The sequence below is a fragment of the Danio rerio genome, chromosome 25 (assembly GCF_049306965.1).
Source record: "Danio rerio strain Tuebingen ecotype United States chromosome 25, GRCz12tu, whole genome shotgun sequence".
NCBI classification, from domain to species: Eukaryota; Metazoa; Chordata; class Actinopteri; order Cypriniformes; family Danionidae; genus Danio; species Danio rerio.
In genome coordinates, this window is record NC_133200.1 from 3,267,368 (window position 1) to 3,288,182 (window position 20,815).

General features: G+C 40.0%; 1 protein-coding gene across 8 annotated transcripts; it reads right to left on the reverse strand.

Moving 5' to 3' along the window:
• Positions 1–248: 248 nt before the first annotated feature.
• On the reverse strand, positions 249–20,571 carry adpgk (ADP-dependent glucokinase). 8 transcript variants are annotated; one of them, XR_012399901.1, is made up of 9 exons: positions 20,459–20,551; positions 17,983–18,257; positions 15,526–15,751; positions 12,587–12,649; positions 12,029–12,149; positions 10,101–10,297; positions 8,531–8,629; positions 2,441–3,927; positions 249–2,278 (listed from the first exon to the last, which is right to left on the reverse strand). XR_012399901.1 is itself a non-coding variant. In XM_073942102.1 (8 exons), exons 2-8 carry the CDS (start codon positions 18,213–18,215, stop codon positions 3,373–3,375), a joined length of 1,494 nt encoding a protein of 497 aa, XP_073798203.1. In that variant the 5' UTR covers positions 18,216–18,257; positions 20,459–20,551; the 3' UTR covers positions 249–3,372.
• Between the last annotated feature and the right edge of the window lie 244 nt (positions 20,572–20,815).

Here is a 20,815-nt window from a genome sequence, read left to right on the forward strand (position 1 = left end):
AGTTGCAATTCTATAAAAAATGTAAAATTATAAACTCAAAATAATGTGAGAAATTAATAAACCTGTAATGTGGGTGGGATGTAAATTCATTTATACAAGTCAATAAACTGGCAGCCAAATCTCTTCACAGTTACTGCTGTAATTATTTTCCTCCTGTGGCAGAAACAGACTTCCATACTAGTGAAATCTTATTGTGAAGTGTGAAAAAAAAAAAAAAACAGCACCATAATAATACAAAGAAACAGTGGTTTTATAACCGGAACAGAAGTGTTTATTTCTATAAAAATAATCCATACTCAAGTTAACAGAGCTAATATATATATAACGTTTATGATTGAAGGTCGTTTTGCCCAGTAACTCTTAAAGACTTTGTTGCATAATCACATGTGCAAACTACAACCCTAAAACAACTTACACACCCAAAACATTTATGAACGTGAACGTTCTGGTAGTTTCTCATCCCATCTATTAACAAAAACCTTCTCAGTGTCTAAAGTTTAATATACTCCATAAGTAAAAAGAGATCCCAGTTAAGATATTCCCAATTTGAAGATGCCGTTTTCCCAGATTGAAGGTTTTAAAGTTGGTTTGAGAAACTAACAGTGTCAACAATGGAGTGTTACAAAAAAAAAAAAAAAACAGTACAAAACAAGACAACGTTCAGGATCTCACCTTATTCACCAACAGACTTAGTTGTGAATTCAGTCCTGCTCCGTTTAATTCACAAACAGTTTTACGCTTTGGTTACAAAAGCTGCAAATGGGTCTGTCAAACTTTAAGGCTGATTTAAGACAAGATTAATTAGTACGTCCCATTAAAAAGATGTGTGGATGGAAATCATCGTGAGCTAGAAGAATAAATGACATCATTTGTATGTACAGATTCATCATCGCGTGTCACTTTTATAAACCGGTTTTTATAAACACCACCACATGATCAACCAGCAGCCGATGGTAACACAATGCATGTAAAATATGTACGTTTCGATTCTTATTATATACATACAATGCTGGTAAACAATCCTAAAGCTAAATTCCCACCCTTAAGAACATTTAGATTCAATTAAGACAAGAGTAATGAATGATACTTATTGTATACATGGCGTTATGTGTGCTGAATAACGGCCACAATACCATCAGGTAAGCTGGTGGTTTAAACTAGCCACTATAAATGTGGGTTATAAATAGTTGACCCCGCCCAAAAAATAAAAAGATCCCATGATTGACTCATCCTTAAGCCTTCCTATTTGTATTCTGTGTTCAATCAATTATCATACTCTGATTATGTTATAATGGATGTGAATGGTGCCCGAGTTTTTGAAGCTCCACAAACTGTATTAACAGTGAGTAAATGAATGAAGAATATGCATATTTGAAACTTTATAGGCTTTCAATAACCCACTGGATTACTTTTATGATGGGTAAATGTGTTTTTTGTTGCTTCAAAATCTCGAGCACCATCCACCAACATTATAAAGCTGTGAAAAGCCACATTATTACTACCATTTAAAGTGGCAGTTCACCTGAAAATGATGTCATTATTTACTCACCCTTTACTTGTTTAGGATCTACTTGAGTTTGAACACAAAAGAAGATATTTTGAAGAATGTTGGTTGCTGGCATCCATTGACTTCCATAGTATTTTTTTTTAACACTATGGATGTTTATGGGCAAGCAGCATTCTTCAAAATATGTTAATGTGTGTGTGTGTGTGTGTTCAACAGAAGAAACGTATAAATGTTTAAAACACACATAAGAGAGAATAAATGAAGTAATTTTCATTTCTGGGTGAACTATCTCCCTTTAAAACAACTCAAACGGTGTATATTCAGAGAGGCTTAAGGGGGAATAAATTATGGATGTTTCTTTTTATTCGAGTGAACTACTCTTAATTATTACTACTTAATTTCATAAGTGTAAGAGATCTGATTACTTGACACAGATAAAAACAAAAATCACTGCTGGAAAAAGTTCTGCTAATTATTAACATTCACATACCCAAAAAAAGGAGTGTTCGATGGAAATTCAAGGTGTTTAAGACTGCGCTGGTTTTCTGCACCTGCTAACCAGAGTATGAGCTCCTGTCATAACTAAAATGGGTCACACATTACTATAAGGTTGCTTTAGTTAATGTATTTACTAACATGAACTAATAATAGGGCGGCTCAGTGATTAGCAAGAAGGTCATTGGTTCGAGTCCTGCCCAAAAAAGGCTGGTTGGCTGGTTTTAGAGGGGTTTTGGCCATTTCCAGGCTGTTTCCAGTCAATTCCAGCCTGGTCTTAGCTGGTCAGGCTGGAAAATGACCAGCTAAATCCAGCTAAATCCAGCTAAAACCAGCTTGACCAGCCTGGTTTAAGCTGGACATAGCTGGCTTTGGCTGGGCTCCCAGCCTGGCTAGGCTGGCTTTAGCTGGTCATCTCCCAGCCAGACCAGCTAAGACCAGGCTGGAATTGACTGGAAACCAGCCTGGAAATGGCCAAAACCCCTCTAAAACCAGCCTGGTCGGCCAGCTAAAACCAGCCAACCAGCCTAGGCTGGTTTAAGCTGTTTTTTTCAGGAGGGAAGAGCTTGATTAGCTGGTTCAGGTGTGTTTAATTGAGGTTGGAACTAAAATATCCAGGACACCGGCCCTCGAGAACCAAGTTTGGTGATGCCTGCACTAGAAGCACCTGACCATTGTTAACGTGATGAAGGCAGATCCCTGCTGAAACGCGTAGGTTTTTTAAGATTTAGCCATGTGAATATTACATTTTTAAACTTTCCACACTTTACGAGTGCCTTGGACTGATTTCTGTGAGTGTAATAAATGTATTAGTCATCGTTAGTAAATCAATTAACAAATACAACCTTATAGTAAAAGAACTTACCAAAATAAAAACTCTATCATTGACTTCTGCAATAAACAAATGGAGTGTATAATGACAGAGTTTGATTTGTGGTAAATAATATGGTAACACTTTATTTTGATGGTCCAATTGAGTATTAGTAGACTGTCTGCTTAATATCTGCTCCTTCAACAGACATTTAACTGACTATAAGAAACTGCGAGTACGTCAACTTTCACGAACCCTAACAGTCTACTTATAATCCAATGAGAAAAGTTAGCATGTAGATGCAGTGTACCTTAAATTCATCAAAATAAAGTGTGACCAATATTAATAATAATAATAAACATAAAACTAATAGCGGAGGCTGGCTCATGTCATTCAGTGCAGAGTTTCTCAATATAATCTCAGAGGAAAAACAATAATAATCTCCAAATAGAGAATAACAGTGCACACTCCATCTCCACAACAAACATCCTCTCTCTCTCTCTCTCTCTTCCCATCATTAGAGTAAAAAAAAAAAAGATAAAATAAGACCGGCGTGTCTCTAAACCTCAGACGTGAGCTCTGAAAACACGAGTCCCTCGGCTGAAATAGCGTCGCCCAATCCCACAGTCCTCAGCGGCTGTTTGCAGACCAGCACGGGTGTGAGATGGAAAGAAACGTTTCCTCTCCGCCACACGGTCACCGGTCGGGACGGCTCCACTTTTAGACTCTCTCTCGGCTCCGAGAAGGAGCTGTGGAAGTTTAACGGTGCCTTAAGAAGCACTTTTGAGATATCGATGGTTTGCAAACCGCACGCTTGACTGCTAGCCACACGCGCGCCCGCTGCCACCGCCGCCGCCTGGTTCCCCCAGTGCCCGTCCACCGTAGCCAGGATGTGGTATGCTAGTGTGTGGAAGTGGATGCGGGTGAGGTCGGCTTCTGATTGTGCGTCCGCCCGGCCGTGTTGCTCTAGGACCCAGAGGAGGATGTCTGTGACGCGGCCCACGTCTGGTACGCCGTCCCATGAAGTGAGGTCGGAGTGAGGGCCTCCTCCTGATTGGGTCAGAAATAAAAGCTCCTGCTCGTTCAGACCGATGGAGTTCACGATGGGCATGACCTGCTAACAGAAGAGCGCGGAGAAAGCTGAACGATGTAGATAAGTTCATAATATAATACAAGGTTTCCTTTAAAAACTCAATAACACACTGGAGGTTTATGGATGACTTTTGTGATGGATAAATGTGTTTTTGTAGGTTCTAAAACTCGAGCACCATTCACTGCCATTGCAAAGCTGCAATGAGTATTTTTTAAAGGGACAGTTCACCCAAAAACTGCTATCGTTGTTAAAACCACATGAAGAATTAGATGATGTGGTAATGTTAATTTTTGAGTGAACTATCCCTTTACTACAACTCAAATTGTGAGTTCAGGATGGGCATGACCTGCTAACAGAAGAGCGCGGAGAAAGCTGAACCATGTAGATTAGTTCATAATATAATACAAGGTTTCCTTTAAATATTCAATAACACACTGGAGGTTTATTGATGACTTTTGTGATGGATAAATGTGTTTTTGTAGATTCTGAAACTCGAGCACCATTCACTGCCATTAAAAAAAGTTGCAACAAGTATTATTTAAAGGGACAGTTCACCCAAAAACTGCTATCATTGTTAAAACCACATGAAGAAAAGTAGATGATGTGGTAATGTTAATTTTTGAGTGAACTATCCCTTTACTACAACTCAAATTGTGAGTTCAGGATGGGCATGACCTGCTAACAGAAGAGCGCGGAGAAAGCTGAACCATGTAGATTAGTTCATAATATAATACAAGGTTTCCTTTAAATATTCAATAACACACTGGAGGTTTATTGATGACTTTTGTGATGGATAAATGTGTTTTTGTAGATTCTAAAACTCGAGCACCATTCACTGCTATTGCAAAGCTGCAATGAGTATTTTTTAAAGGGACAGTTCACCCCAAAACTCTGCTATCATTGTTAAAACCACATGAGGGAGAGTAGATGATGTGGTCATGTTCATTTTTGGGTGAACTATCCCTTTACTACAACTCATATATTGAGTTCATAATGGACATGACCTGCTAAAAAAAAGAGCACAGAGAAAGCTGAACCATGTAGATGAGTTCAAAATATAATACCAGGCTTTCTTTAAACATCCATAAGCCTCCTGTGTGATATTTAATGACTTTTATGATGAATAAATGTGGTTTTTGTAGCTTCTGAAACTCGAGCACCATTCACTGCCATTAAAAAAAGTTGCAACAAGTATTATTTAAAGGGACAGTTCACCCAAAAACTGCTATCGTTGTTAAAACCACATGAAGAAAAGTAGATGATGTGGTAATGTTAATTTTTGAGTGAACTATCCCTTTACTACAACTCAAATTGTGAGTTCATGACCTGCTAACAGAAGAGCGCGGAGAAAGCTGAACGATGTAGATTAGTTCATAATATAATACAAGGTTTCCTTTAAATATTCAATAACACACTGGAGGTTTATGGATGACTTTTGTGATGGATAAATGTGTTTTTGTAGGTTCTAAATCTCGAGCACCATTCACTGCTATTGCAAAGCTGCAATGAGTATTTTTTTAAAGGGACAGTTCACCCAAAAACTCTGCTATCGTTGTTAAAACCACATGAAGAAAAGTAGATGATGTGGTCATGTTCATTTTTGGGTGAACTATCCCTTTACTACAACTCATATATTGAGTTCATAATGGACATGACCTGCTAAAAAAAAAGAGCACAGAGAAAGCTGAGCCATGTAGATGAGTTCAAAATATAATACCAGGCTTTATTTAAACATCCATAAGCCTCCTGTGTGATATTTAATGACTTTTATGATGAATAAATGTGGTTTTTGTAGCTTCTAAAACTCGAGCACCATTCACTGCCATTAAAAAAAGCTGCAACAAGTATTATTTAAAGGGACAGTTCACCCAAAAACTGCTATCATTGTTAAAACCACATGAAGAAAAGTAGATGATGTGGTAATGTTAATTTTTGAGTGAACTATCCCTTTACTACAACTCAAATTGTGAGTTCAGGATGGGCATGACCTGCTAACAGAAGAGCGCGGAGAAAGCTGAACCATGTAGATTAGTTCATAATATAATACAAGGTTTCCTTTAAATATTCAATAACACACTGGAGGTTTATGGATGACTTTTGTGATGGATAAATGTGTTTTTGTAGGTTCTAAATCTCGAGCAAGATTCACTGCCATTAAAAAAAGCTGCAACAAGTATTATTTAAAGGGACAGTTCACCCAAAAACTGCTGTCATTGTTAAAACCACATGAAGAAAAGTAGATGATGTGGTAATGTTAATTTTTGAGTGAACTATCCCTTTACTACAACTCAAATTGTGAGTTCATGACCTGCTAACAGAAGAGCACAGAGAAAGCTGAACCATGTAGATTACAGAGCTCAAAATATAACATTGTGTTTTCCTCAAACACTCATTAATCCACTGGAGTTGTGTGGGTTCATTTTGTGATGGATAAATGCGTTTTTTGTAGCTTCAAAAACTCGAGCACCATTCACTGCCATTGCAAAGCTGCAACAAATATTATTTAAAGGGACAGGTGAGCCAAAAATGAAAGTTTTGCACTCTTCACATTTTTAGAACTTGCTCAATTTTCTGCTAAACGCAAAAGGAGATATTTGGCAGCCATTGACCTCCACAGTAATTTCCTTTTTTCTACTATAAAAGTCATAGAACTTTTGTGTTTTCTTTAAGCATTCATTTACCCACTGGAGTCAAGTGGATGACTTTTATGATGTATGAATGTGGTTTTTGTAGCTTCTAAAACTCGAGCACCATTCACTGCCATTAGAAAGCTGCAACCAATATTATTTAAAGATATAGTTCACCCAAAACTAAAAATTCTGCCATCGTTTTCACATTCTTGACTCGTTTAAAACCACATGAGGGAAAGTAGATAAAAAAATTTTCATTTTTGAGTGAACTATCCCTTTACTACAACTCGTATTGTGAGTTCAGGATGGACAAGACCTGCTAACAGTAGAGCACAGAGAAAGCTGAGCCATGTAGATTACAGAGCTCAAAATATAATTCGTCTTCGCTTAAACTTTTATTAATCAACTGGCGTCATATGGATGACTTTTATGATGGATAAATGTAACTTTTGTAGCTTCTAAAACTCGAGCACCATTCATTGCCATTAGAAAGCTGCAACCAATATTATTTAAAGATATAAGCTGCGTCCCAAATCGCATACTTATGCACTATTCTACGCCATTTTGTAGTATAAATAGTGTAAGTAGTGTGTTCACACTGAAAACTCTAAAAATAAGAAGTGCACTTTAATTACCTGGATCATGCACTCATTCAGCCGCTAAAATGAAGTGTGTAATGATGGACACTTCACGCACTCAACGACCGCAGGTTTGCTTACGTAGCGGAAGGGGCGGAGCTATCGGACGCACATGTTGGATAACTTTATTTATTTTGGATGGTGAAAGCAAAATTCTCCTACGAGAGTGATTATAGCGCCTCCCGATGGTGAATGCGGCAATACTCACGGCAGGTATTATTTGATAATTCGGTTGTTTATTTCACTGATTTGGCGACCGTCAAACGTCATCAGGGAAACAGTTTGAATTTCTGCTTAGTAAAAAAACATTAGTGTGCCATTTGGGACAACACTACATACATATACTATCCTGTTGAGTGTGTAAGTGCATAGTGCATGAGTGCATAGTGTATAGTGTGCCATTTGGGACGCAGCTATAGTTCACCCAAAACTAAAAATTCTGCCATCGTTTTCACATTCTTGACTCGTTTAAAACCGCATGAGGGAAAGTAGATGGTGAGGTCATTTTTATTTTGGGGTAAACAATCCCTTTACTACAACTCAAATTGTGAGGATGGACATGACCTGCTAACTGAAGAGCACAGATGAAGCTGAACCATGTAGATGAGCTCGCAATATAATATTGTGTTCAATATAATAAATGTGGGTTTGGTAGCTTCAAAAACTCGAGCACCATTCACTGCCATTGCAAACCTCCAATGAAGATTATTAAAAGGGAGTTCACCCAAAAATGAAAATTCTGCCATTGTTTTTTTACTCTAAACTTGCTTAAAAAATGTAGGAATTTCCTTTTTTTGTTAAACACATAAGAAGATATTTGGAATATTCTGGCAGCCATTGACTTTCATAGTAATTTCTTTTTCACCAAAGAACTGTTGCGTTCGACAGAAGAAAGAAACTCATAAAGGTTTAAAACCACATGAGGGAGAGTCTATCCCTTTACTACAACTCATATTGTGAGTTCAGGATGGACAAGACCTGCTAGCAGTAGAGCACAGAGAAAGCTGAACCATGTAGATGAGCTCAAAATATAATTCGTCTTCGCTTAAACCTTTATTAACCAACTGGCGTCATATGGATGACTTTTATGATGGATAAATGTTGCTTTTGTAGCTTCTAAAACTCGAGCACCATTCACTGCCATTTAGTGCTGTCAAAAGTATCGAATTCGATACTAATTGGTACTGAAATCCCCACTAAGATTTAAGTGCAGTCCTAAACACCGCTGACTGCCCATCGTGTTCACATGCTCAACAGAAATGACTGTGATTGGTTGTGAAGGTCATCAGTGAAGGCCTTACTGCACCATGCAAACCGTAACCCCTCTGAACATCGGCCTTCATTAAACACATTTACCTCCTGCAGGATTCGGTTCATGTAGTCTCTGTCCGTCATACTGGCCAGCTCCAGGTGGATGGGCACCTCGTTCCTCACGTCTGAGATGGCCACCACAGCCTGCAGGACATCACAACACAAACAACATGAAGGACAAGTAAAAACTGGGGATGTTCCGATACTATTTTCCCCTTCCCGATTTCGATACCTGAGCTGAGGATATCGGCCGATACAGAGTACTGAACCGATACTCGAGTGTGTACCTGTAGAAACAGTTGTGTATAGTACTACTACCCCTGTTTAAATTGAGCGAATTCATTGACGGTGTGCTTCAGACTTCATTCATTCATTTTCTTGTCGGCTTAGTCCCTTTTAATCTGGGGTCACCACAGCGGAATGAACCGCTAACTTATCCAGGACGTTTTTTACGCAGCGGATGCCCTTCCAGCCACAACCAATCTCAGGGAAAGTGCTTCAAACTTATCCATTAATAAAACATGAACAAATACATGCAGTCAAGTATTTTTATAATCTGACATTTCTATTATCAGATATTCAGCAGTAGTATTGTTCACTGTACTTTACTGAAATGAGTAGGGATGTAACGGTATTGTAAATACCGTCATACCGCAATATTAATTTTTTTCGATATTACCGTAGTCGCATGACTCGGTAAAACTTTAGGTCTTCTGAGAAAATTTGCTCAGGCGAATGAAGCGAACGGGAGGTACCGGAAACTACAATTCCCATCATCCCTTGCGGTCTGTTGTCGCTACAGATCCAGTAATGCGGAAATGGAGTGTTCTGCTAGAAGCGGGGATCAAAAAGAGCTGGAAAACCCTAAAGCGGGTGTTGTCGCCGCGCGCGTACTGAATAGCGGTGTTGTCGCGCGAGTTCTTATCAGCTGTGTTGTCGCGCGCGTACTGAATAGCCGTGTTGTCGCGCGAGTTCTTATCAGCTGTGTTGTCGCCGCGCGCGTACTGAATAGTGGTGTTGTCGCGCGAGTTCTTATCAGCTGTGTTGTCGCGCGCGTACTGAATAGCGGTGTTGTCGCGCGAGTTCTTATCAGCTGTGTTGTCGCGCGCGTACTGAATAGCGGTGTTGTCGCGCGAGTTCTTATCAGCTGTGTTGTCGCGCGCGTACTGAATAGCGGTGTTGTCGCGCCAGTTCTTATCAGCTGTGTTGTCGCGCGCGTACTGAATAGCGGTGTTGTCGCGCGAGTTCTTATCAGCTGTGTTGTCGCGCGCGTACTGAATAGCGGTGTTGTCGCGCGAGTTCTTATCAGCTGTGTTGTCGCGCGCGTACTGAATAGCGGTATTTTCATAAGTTTTGTTTTTTCCTGTAAATGATTCAATAAATACCGTACCGTGACATTCATACCGAGGTATTACCGTACCGTGAAATTCTGATACCGTTACATCCCTAGAAATGAGTAGAGAAGATGATATCGGATCGGTTTATGGTTTTGAATACTCATCGATAACAATATTTTTTTACTTGAAACTCTATTGATACGTGGGAACATGCTATGAGAAGCTCAAGAGTTGTTCTGTTTCAAATAAACGTGCATTGAGTGATTTTGGTGTCAGACCTCTTTGAGTCGTTCCTCCCAGAGTTCCCGGCCCATTCCTTCCATCATATGCAGTCCGGATAGAACCACCAGATCCGGCTGGAACTCCTCCAGACTGGCCACGAACATCTCCAGCGCGCTCATTTCCCCATTGGAGACATCGTGGGAGAGAATGAAGCGATTCGCCTGAGGAGCTCGTGAAGGACCCCACTGTTCACCTGCAGGGGGCGGCAGAGAGAACACATTTAAAGGCAGGACACTACAGGCAAACATTTATTTATTTGTGTTCTTTTGAAACATGCACTAGTCTATTTCAAGAATGTGGGCTTTTTCTCTGTTTTTAGTGGAAATAAAGCACCGTGAATTCTCTGTCTATGGATTTAAATTGAAGTACAAGCACTCACCGGCCACTTTATTAGGTACACCTGTCCAATTGGTCGTTAACTCAAATTTCTAATCAGCCAATCACATGGCAGCAAGTCAATGCATTTAGGCATGTTGACATGGTCAAGACGATCTGCTGCAGTTCAAAGCGAGCGTCAGAATGGGGAAGAAAGATGATTTAAGTGACTTTGATCGTGGCTTGGTTGTTGGTGCCAGACGGGCTGGTCTGAGTATTTCAGAAACTGCTGATCTACTGGGATTTTCACGCACAACCATCTCTAAGGTTTACAGAGAATGGTCTGAAAAAGAGAAAATATCCAGTGGGCGGCAGTTCTGTGGGCGCAAATGCCTTGTCGATGCCAGAGGTCAGAGAAGAATGGCCAGACTGGCTCCATCTGATAGAAAGGCAACAGTAACTCAAATAAGCACTCGATACAACCGAGCTCTGCAGAAGAGCATCTCTGAACACACAACACGTCCAGCCTTGAAGCGGATGGGCTACAGCAGCAGAAGAACACACCGGGTGCCGCTCCTGTCAGCTAAGAACAGGAAACTGAGGCTACAATTCACACAGACTCACCAAAACTGGACAATAGAAGATTGGAGAAACGTTGCCTGGTCTGATGAGTCTCCATTTCTGCTGACACATTCGTATGGTTGGGTCAGAATTTGGCATCCACAACATGAAAGCATGGATCCATCCTGCCTTGTATCAATGGTTTAGGCTAGTGGTGCTGGCGAAATGGTGTGAGAGATCTTCTTAGCACACTTCAAGCCCATTAATACCCATTGAGCATGGTGTCAACGCCACAGCCTACCCGAGTATTGTTGCTGACCATGTCCATCCCTTTATGAACACAGTGTACTCATCTCCTGATGGCTACTCCCAGCAGAATATGACATAAAGCAGGAATCAATTAGACTGGTTTCTTGAACATGACAATGAGTTCACTGTACTCAAATGGCCTCCACAGTCACCAGATCTCAATCCAATAGAGCACCTTTGGGATGTGGTGGAACGGGAGATTGGCATCATGGATGTGCAGCCGACAAATCTGCAGCAACTGTGTGATGCTATCATGTCAATATGGAGCAAAATCTCTGAGGAATATTTCCAGTACCTTAATAAATCTCTGCCATGAAGGATTGAGGCAGCTCTGAAGGCAAAAGAGGTCCAACCCGGTACTAGTAAGGTGTACCTAATAAAGTGGCCGGTGAGTGTATATCTTTTAAGTTTATATTCTTATTAGTTCATTAATGTGTCCATCTGATTTTATACAGCATTTTAGTGTTATTAACAAGGTCAATGTGTGTGTGTTTTTTTGTCTGCCGATTTAATGAGCGATTAAATGAGGTGTCCAAAATGCCCTCTGCAAATACCTTTACATAATTGCATTTGCAATTCTTAATGTAATCAATGTGTAGACGTAATCATTGTAATAACTCCATCTTGATCTATATACAGGTCTTGTCTTGGTCTTACTGTGAATGATTTATTACTGAATATTCACTTTTAATTGGATCATAGTAAGGACTTGCGAACATCATTTCGATTTAAGTCTCACCTGACTTGTACTCCAGGATCAGGTGGTACTCATCCGTTTCCTGCAGAGATTCTGGCGGCACCACGATCTGTTCATCCAGCATCTCGTGAAGCTTCGGCCCCACTGGACCACACAATAGGACCTGAGGGAGCACAGCAGACTTTAGAGAACTACAATCATCTGCATTTCAGGTACAGATGGTCTGCTTTCAGCCTATTAAAGAGACAGTTCACGCAAAAATAACATTTACTCACTAAACACTAAAGTGGTTGCAAACTTATGAATTTCTTTAATCTGTTGAACGCAAAGGAAGATATTTTGAAGAATGTTGGAAAAAAAGCAGCCATTGACTTCTGCAGTAGAGACTAAAAGTGCTATGGCTGCTGCTTTCTAACATTCTTTAAAACATCTTCCAAACAGGAAAGAAATAAAGTAAACATTTGAGTTAATGAAAAAAAGAATGTTTGGTGTAGAAATGATTTTCACTTAGTAAACGCTAAAATAAATCACAAGTAAACTGCAAGTAACACTGAAGTAAACATGAAGGTTTAATGGAGACCAGAAGGACAAAATACTCACCACTAGTTGTGGGTTAGATGCCAGCTTCTGGCCAATCAGAGCAGCGTTTCCGCCCACATAAAGCTGCAAAAAAAAAAAAGAAAAAAGCTTATTAAATGTAAATTAGTTTTCATTAAAATGCCCAAACTCAATTACATGTGTATTATGGAGCAAATGACTCTGTAATGTGACTCTAGAAAGCAAAATGACAACCTTTTAGATTAAGGTTGTACTCTCACTATGTACAGTTGCCTTGAACTGGGCCAAAGCACGCTTGTCCCCCCTCCCGTCTCCCCCGATGGCCCGCACTAACATCAACGATGATGAGCTGTTCTGAAGCGCTTCCGCTCAGCGCAGTGGAGATTTCTTTAGTTCTATTGTCGTTTGATATGCGGTGACACCAAGCGGCAACCTCCCGCTCTCTCTCAGGAAGCCAATACGGAAGTAACTAAAACTGCAATTCATCCGAAATCCCGCTAGTCCTGGCCGCTCCTGGCTCCAAAACAGAGCAAATTTCAATTGAGCCCACTGTTAGAATGGCCAACTTTACAGCAGAAAAAAAGGTGTTTACAGCCTGTACAAAAAAAGATTTAGGTTAATACAGCTAATATTACCCTTCATGACAACTGTGAGGGGGGTGAATTTTTTTATAACTCATCCGTTTCGTTTATATTAAGCTATATTAAGTTTGCATAATTAAGGGCGTGGCCACTTGAGTGACAGCTAGGTCTCACTGGTCGGCGTCACGTCACCTCAGCTGAATCCTGCAGATTAGCCACTGAACTCGGCATATTTATCGTATTTCTGTGTTGATTTATGTGGCTTTACACAGTCAGCTGCCTTTTGGACTTGTTTCCTACAATTATTAGATGGCATGGCATGCTGAGGGCACTTAATTGTGCTCACAAACCATTCACGTGGCCTCCGTTTCCCATGTGAGTAAAGTCATATACTTATATACCATCTCTATACATGTATTTGTTTTATTTAGGATCATTTATCGTTTATATTTATATTTAGAGCTGTAATGCACTTCAGAATCTGACAGATTGATTAGCTGTAGGCTCTAGATCAGTCATCTTAAGTGTTGTCATACAGTGTTATGCTGGATTTCATCAATAGTCTTATATTAACTAACACAGACTATATCTGAAGTGTTTGGAAGTAATTTGCGTTTTCCTCCTGTTGAAAAACGTCATAAGAACAATGTTTATTGGCTCAATGTATTACAGCAGTGTTTTTAAAAGTCTAAACACTTTATTGATATAGTGTACAATCAAGCACAAGTGGTCAGAATACAAACGAGTCGCAGGTGATGAAGTATTAAGCGTTCTCCCAAAGTAAAGTGTGTCTGAACCAGGTCCAAGCTTAATGCCAGCAGGTGTCTGTAGCTCCGCCCACTCTCCGCCTCTTTGCTCTTGTTTGGTATCCCGCCGTGGGTGTGATGACGCGCGAACAAAATGGCGACGGTTGGCCGCGCCTACTTGTAGCTTCTTTTGCGCTCTGTAGAAACCTATGGGTGACGTCACGGATACTACGTCCATATATTTTACAGTCTATGGGTGACACGCAGTCAAATATTTCGCTGAGAAGATCAGCCACTTTGACGCTCATAAACAATAAACAAGTCCTCGTGCTGCAGGAATTAGGAGGTTTGCTGAAGGTGCAGCTGTCGTGCAGTGAGGGGTTTGCGTCTTTAATAAACTACAACAGTTTGCGTTCACTGAACAGTAAGAATGATTAATTAATCTTTATCAAACAGCCCCTTAAAAGTCAAGTCTCAGTTTCAGGCTTAAGTGCGTTTTGCACTCACACACAAGCGTACCGCGCCAAAGCCCAAGTGAACCGCGTTCTGGCACACGTCTTCCAACCGGGCCAGGGCCGGCCAAGTGTACCATGCCTGAGTCCCGCTTCTCAAACGATCCGGGAAACAGGCCTGGGCATGGTTCAGATAGCATAGTGTGAGTACGCCCTAAATATCAAAGTAGTGTCGCCACAATACTGGAATTTCCAATTTTAATACAAGTCCTTGAAAAATATCGATCTTCGATACTGTAGGAAACTATTTCAGCTGCATTAAAAGTATGCAAAACAAGTAAATAGGGAAAAAAATAACTAAACCATACAATCCCATCTTATTTTCTGAGTTTTGTGCTCCAGAGTTGCATTATAATGCATATTATTCATTCTGAAAAAATATGATGAACACCGTGTCTTTTAATTACTGCTGATTATGCCGAGTTAAACCTGACACAGAAACTCAATTCCCCTCAGGCTGTCTCCTGCATTCACATTAAACCAGATCTCAAGGGCCAGATTCATTTACAGCAGCAGCCGAAATTAAACTTTTGTAGATCGCTTTGAATCAGTCCACAAGAAGAGCAACCAAACCTGTCAGACAACCATTTATTATTATCATTTCCCCTGTAACATCAATATGTCAAATGTTGTGGCAAAATACTAGCATATCATGTGTGAGGATGGGTGTTTATGTATTTTATTTCCCTTTTTTTGCTAAAAAATAAATATTCATTGTACTTTTGCATTCAACATAATGTTATTTATACAGTAGTATATTGTTCTGTAGACAATCTAAAACAAAAATTGCTTAAGGGAGATAATAATGTTAACCTTTAAATGTTTTTTTAAAAATTAAGAACTGCTTTTATTCTAGCCGAAATTAAAAAAAAAGACACTCTAGAAGAAAAAATATTATAGGAAATACTGTGAAAAATTCCTGAATCTGTTCAACATCATTTGGGAAATATTTGAAAAAGAAATTCACATGAGGGCGAATAATTACGCCTTCATCTGAATAAAGAAAAAGAAAACCTGTCGGACAACATTTAGTATGCTCAGGGAGCAGCTAGTCTCAGTTCAATCACTCCCCGCTCACGCCCTGAAGGAAACCTATGTAGTAAAACCCCACTTCTACTGTCCTAAAACACTTTATCTCCCACCTGAGCGCCGGGATACTCTGCAGCGGCTCGTGCGATCCTCTGGAAAACCTCCTTATCTGAGAAGAAACGCTCTGCTGCTGCGCCCTTCCCCATGTAGTGGATGAAGGCCTCCTTCAGGTCCTCTTTGCTGTGTAGCACCTCGTGGTCTCTGCCGGAGCCTGGTTCTAGAGCGAGCGCCTGCAGCAGCCCCACGCCGGACACCACCACATCCACACAGGCGTTCACCCTGACACAAACACAGAGGCGTTATGGGAAGGGTTCTAGGACCAATAACCTGCTCGTGTCAGACCTGCTAACGTTGTGAGAGCAACTTACTGTGCAAATGCTAACAATGAATATTCAAATACACAATCGGTTCTGCATCGATTCAGACTGGAGATTTTTAAAACTCATCATTATTCTGTCTTGATTCGATTCTGGAATAGTAGATGGCGATGTAGGCTAGTTTTTAACAGCAGACGTCACTCTAGAGTAGTTTTTAATAGCAGATGGCGCTCTAGCCAAGTGTTTAGATGTGCTCTAGGCAAGTTTTTAACAGCAGACAGTGTTCAAAGCTAGTTTTAACAGTAAACGGCGCTCTATGCTGGGTTTTAGATGCTCTCTTGGCTAGTTTTTAACAGCAGAGAGCATGCTAGGCTCATTTTTAACTGTTAAAAGCACACTACGCTAGTTTTTTAACAGCAGAGTGTGCGCTAGACTTCTTTTTAAACTGCAGACGACGCTATAGACTAGTTTTTAACAGCAGACGGCTCTCTATGCTAGTTTTTAACAGCAGATGGCACTCTATGCTAGTTTTTAGCAGGAGACGGCGCTCTAGGCTAGTTTTTAACAGCAGATGATGCTCTAGGCTAGTTTTTAACAGCAGATGGCACTCTATGCTAGTTTTTAGCAGGAGACGGCGCTCTAGGCTAGTTTTTAACAGCAGATGATGCTCTAGGCTAGTTTTTAACAGCAGATGGCGCTCTATGCTAGTTTTTAACAGCAGATGGCGCTCTATGCTAGTTTTTAGCAGCAGATGACGCTCTGGGCTAGTTTTTGACCGCAGAAGGCGCTCTGGGCAAGGTTTTAACAGCAGACGGTGCTCTGGGCTAGTTTTTAACAGCAGACAGCTCTCTAGGCTAGTTTTTAACAGCAGATGGTGCTCTAGGCTAGTTTTTTTTACAGCAAGACAGCGTTCTAGGCTAGTTTTTAACAGCAGACAGCGCTCTAGGCTAGTTTTTAACAGCAGAGGGCGTTCTAGGCTAGTTTTTAACAGCAGACTGTGCTCTAGGCTAGTTTTTAACAGCAGAGGGTGCTCTAGGCTAGTTTTTAACAGCAGATGGCGTTCTAGGCTAGTTTTTAACAGCAGACTGTGCTTTAGGGTAGTTTTTAACAGCAGACGGCGCTCTAGGCTAGTTTTTAACAGCACACTGTGCTCTAGGCTAGTTTTTAACAGCAGAGGGCGCTCTAGGCTAGTTTTTAACAGCAGATGGCGTTCTAGGCTAGTTTTTAACAGCAGACTGTGCTCTAGGCTAGTTTTTAACAGCAGAGGGTGCTCTAGGCTAGTTTTTAACAGCAGACTGTGCTTTAGGGTAGTTTTTAACAGCAGACGGCGCTCTAGGCTAGTTTTTAACAGCACAATGTGCTCTAGGCTAGTTTTTAACAGCAGATGGCGCTCTAGGCTAGTTTTTAACAGCAGACTGTGCTCTAGGCTAGTTTTTAACAGCAGAGGGTGCTCTAGGCTAGTTTTTAACAGCAGAGGGTGCTCTAGGCTAGTTTTTAACAGCAGACTGTGCTTTAGGGTAGTTTTTAACAGCAGACGGCGCTCTAGGCTAGTTTTTAACAGCAGACTGTGCTCTAGGCTAGTTTTTAACAGCAGAGGGTGCTCTAGGCTAGTTTTTAACAGCAGAGGGTGCTCTAGGCTAGTTTTTAACAGCAGACTGTGCTTTAGGGTAGTTTTTAACAGCAGACGGCGCTCTAGGCTAGTTTTTAACAGCACACTGTGCTCTAGGCTAGTTTTTAACAGCAGAGGGCGCTCTAGGCTAGTTTTTAACAGCAGATGGCGTTCTAGGCTAGTTTTTAACAGCAGACTGTGCTCTAGGCTAGTTTTTAACAGCAGAGGGTGCTCTAGGCTAGTTTTTAACAGCAGACTGTGCTTTAGGGTAGTTTTTAACAGCAGACGGCGCTCTAGGCTAGTTTTTAACAGCACAATGTGCTCTAGGCTAGTTTTTAACAGCAGATGGCGCTGTAGGCTAGTTTTTTTTTACTGCAGACGGTGCTCTAGGGTAGTTTTTAGATACCCTCTATGCAAGTTTTTACAGCAGATGGTGCCCTAGAATAGTTTTTAACACTAGAAAGACAAAGAGAAATGAACATCTTGGATGACGAGGATGTGTTGTGAGTGCCTTATCAGGGATTTTTCATTCTGGTAGTGAAGTAATAATGTAATTGAAGCGTTGTGTTCTCCGAGTTGCTCACCCCACTGCAACTCTCCCCCAGCGGCGGGCTGGAGCCGTGATGAGGGTCTGCCAGGCGCGAGCGATGGCCTCCTCCAGTGTGGGTGGGCGGGGTTCTGATCCTCCACCAGCCTCCATCGGTGGCAGTGATTGGCTGACGTAGCTGAGCATGCGGGCCGGCAGCTCTGGGTCAGTGTGGTAGAGATAACCCATCCCCAGCGCCAACACCGCCACCAGCACAGCCTTCCTCCACATGACCGACACGCACTCTCACACACTCACACACACACAGAGGACCTGACAGACACACAACCAGAAGAGATACTCAGTTCAGTCACTGGCTCTCAATAATATTTTCTGGATAACAATGGTTTATTTAGACACGTACTATGGAAATACCAATAGCTTTTGGACATATACAATGGTAATACCATGTTTTAATAAAATGTGTCATACCATGGAAATACCTTTTTTCTAACAAATACAATGGTAGAATTGTGTTCTTTGGACATTTACCATGTTTATCCCATGTTTTTTTTGTTAGCATGGCAGTGTAGTACAACTTTTTTTAAACATGTATTACGGTAATACCAAGTTTTTTATAACATAGCATGGCAATACAATTTTATGTGGGCATGTATTATTGTAATAACATTTTTTTATTCTGTAATATACCATGGGAATACAACATTTTTTGCACATTTACCATGTTTATACCATGTTTTTTTTAGCATGCCAGTGTAGTACAACTTTTTTTTAACATGTATCATGATAATAACATGTTTTTTATAACATAGCATGATAATATAATTTATGGGGGGCAAGTATCATGGTAATACCATGTTTTTTGTTAGCATCCCAGGGTAGTACAATGTTTTTTGAACATGTATAATGGTAATACCAAGTTTTTTATAACATAGCATGGTAATACAATTTTATGGGGGCACGTATTATTGTAATACCATGTTTTTAATAACATACCATGGGAATACAACATTTTTTGGACATTTACCATGTTTATACCCCGTTTTTTTTTTTGTTTGCATGCCAGTGTAGTTCAACTTTTTTAAACATGTATCATGGTAATAGCATGTTCTTATAACATAGCATGGTAATATTATATATGGGGGGCAAGTATCATGGTAATATCATGTTTTTTGTTAGCATGCAGGGTAGTACAATGTCTTTTGCACATGTATCAAGGGAATACCAAGTTTTTTATAACACAGCATGGTAATACCATTTTATGGGGGCACGTATTATTGTAATACCATGTTTTTTTTCATTAAAAAAAACATGGAGAAACAACATTTTTTGGACATTTACTATGTTAATACCATGTTTTTTTGTTAGCATGCCAGGGTAATATAACATTTTTGTGTCACTACATGTGTCATGGTAATACCATGTTTTCTATAACATACCGTAGTAATAAATTTTTTGAGGGCATGTATAATGGTAATACCATATATTTTTTTATAACTCACCATGGAAATACAACTTTTTTTGGACATTTAATATCATGTTTTTAAGAACGGCATGGTAATATGGCATTTTTTGGACATGCTCATACCATATTTTTTGGAAGTGTGTTGTTTTTTTTTTGGATATATATATAAACCAATGTTTATAGACTTGTTCCATGGTGATGCTATGTTGTTGTGTTTTTGTTGTTTGTTTTTGGTTATGCATCATGGCTATACCTAATTTTTTGGATATATACCATGATTAAAATATGTTTTTGATATTCACAGTGTTAATACCATTTATTTAATTCATGCTTCAAGTACACTAGCCACCACCCAGGAAATTGATTCATTTTTAAGACATAAACTATATAGTAATACCATGGTACTTTGGAAATGCAATGCTGTAGCAATAGCATGCCATTATCGACATGATACCAATGTAATTGCATGTTTTAGAAATGCTGCAGCTTTATCATGTTTCTCACGACAGTCAAACGACGTGTGTTATGACTATTATACCATGTTATCTGTGCACCGAGCATGTCACACAGGAAGTAGATTTTAGATTTATCACTGAAAAACCAGTGCAAAGCAAGTCTATTAATAACACTGCTGTAGCTATGCATGTGCACACACACATCTCTCTCTCTCTCCATATATAACGTATATCAGCTAAGAGAGATGTGTTTGACAGATACATAACATTTAAAGCTGATCATTAAGAAACTTAAGCCATTAATACACCAGTGGGTGGCTAGTGCTAACACATTTTCTGCACATTAAACCAACGCGACCAATTAAATCACGCATTGACCTTCATCACCTCGATCATTCGAGCTCTTAAATACGATATTTTAGCTGTAATTTACATTAATCATGAGTAACATGTTGGAGAGATATCAATGAGCTAACATAAGCTAGCCACATAGCACATCAACCATCAGTTTACACAGCAGTAAAGAGGATTAAACACTTCATCCTGATGATAATATAAAGGAAACACTCGTCTACAGATAGCAGATCACTAACCTGAAGGATGATATTTGCAGAGAGTGTGTGTATGTGGAGAAGTTGAGTTGTGTCAGTTCTCTTGCTGAAGTAAAGTCTCTCTGAAAGTGACTAGCCGATCCACTCCGTCACTGACAACCTAGTAACAGGCACGAGCTAATCGCTAATTAAACGAAACAGAAAGTTAACTCACATTACAAAAAAACAACATAACTGACTGCGTTCTAAAATGTGCGTAATTTTCAACTTTTACCGCTTTAGTTTGTTTTCAGTTTTGTTTGTTGTTGGCTTTGAGGAAATTAGACAACATTGCGGTTGAAGCGAACCCCGCTAGCCAATCAAAAGCTCCACCGAGGATCATGACGTAACCGGAACATG

What these genes read in the sequence shown, in the direction of transcription:
- adpgk (XM_073942101.1), bottom strand. Translation starts at nt 18,215, where the DNA reads ATGTGGAGGAAGGCTGTGCTGGTGGCGGTGTTGGCGCTGGGGATGGGT. An exon ending in TGGGGGAGAGTTGCAGTGGG is followed by an intron (nt 15,752 to 17,982) that starts GTGAGCAACTCG and finishes TGTTTGTGTCAG; the next exon opens with GGTGAACGCCTGTGTGGATG. An exon ending in CAGAGTATCCCGGCGCTCAG is followed by an intron (nt 12,650 to 15,525) that starts GTGGGAGATAAA and finishes TTTTTTTTGCAG; the next exon opens with CTTTATGTGGGCGGAAACGC.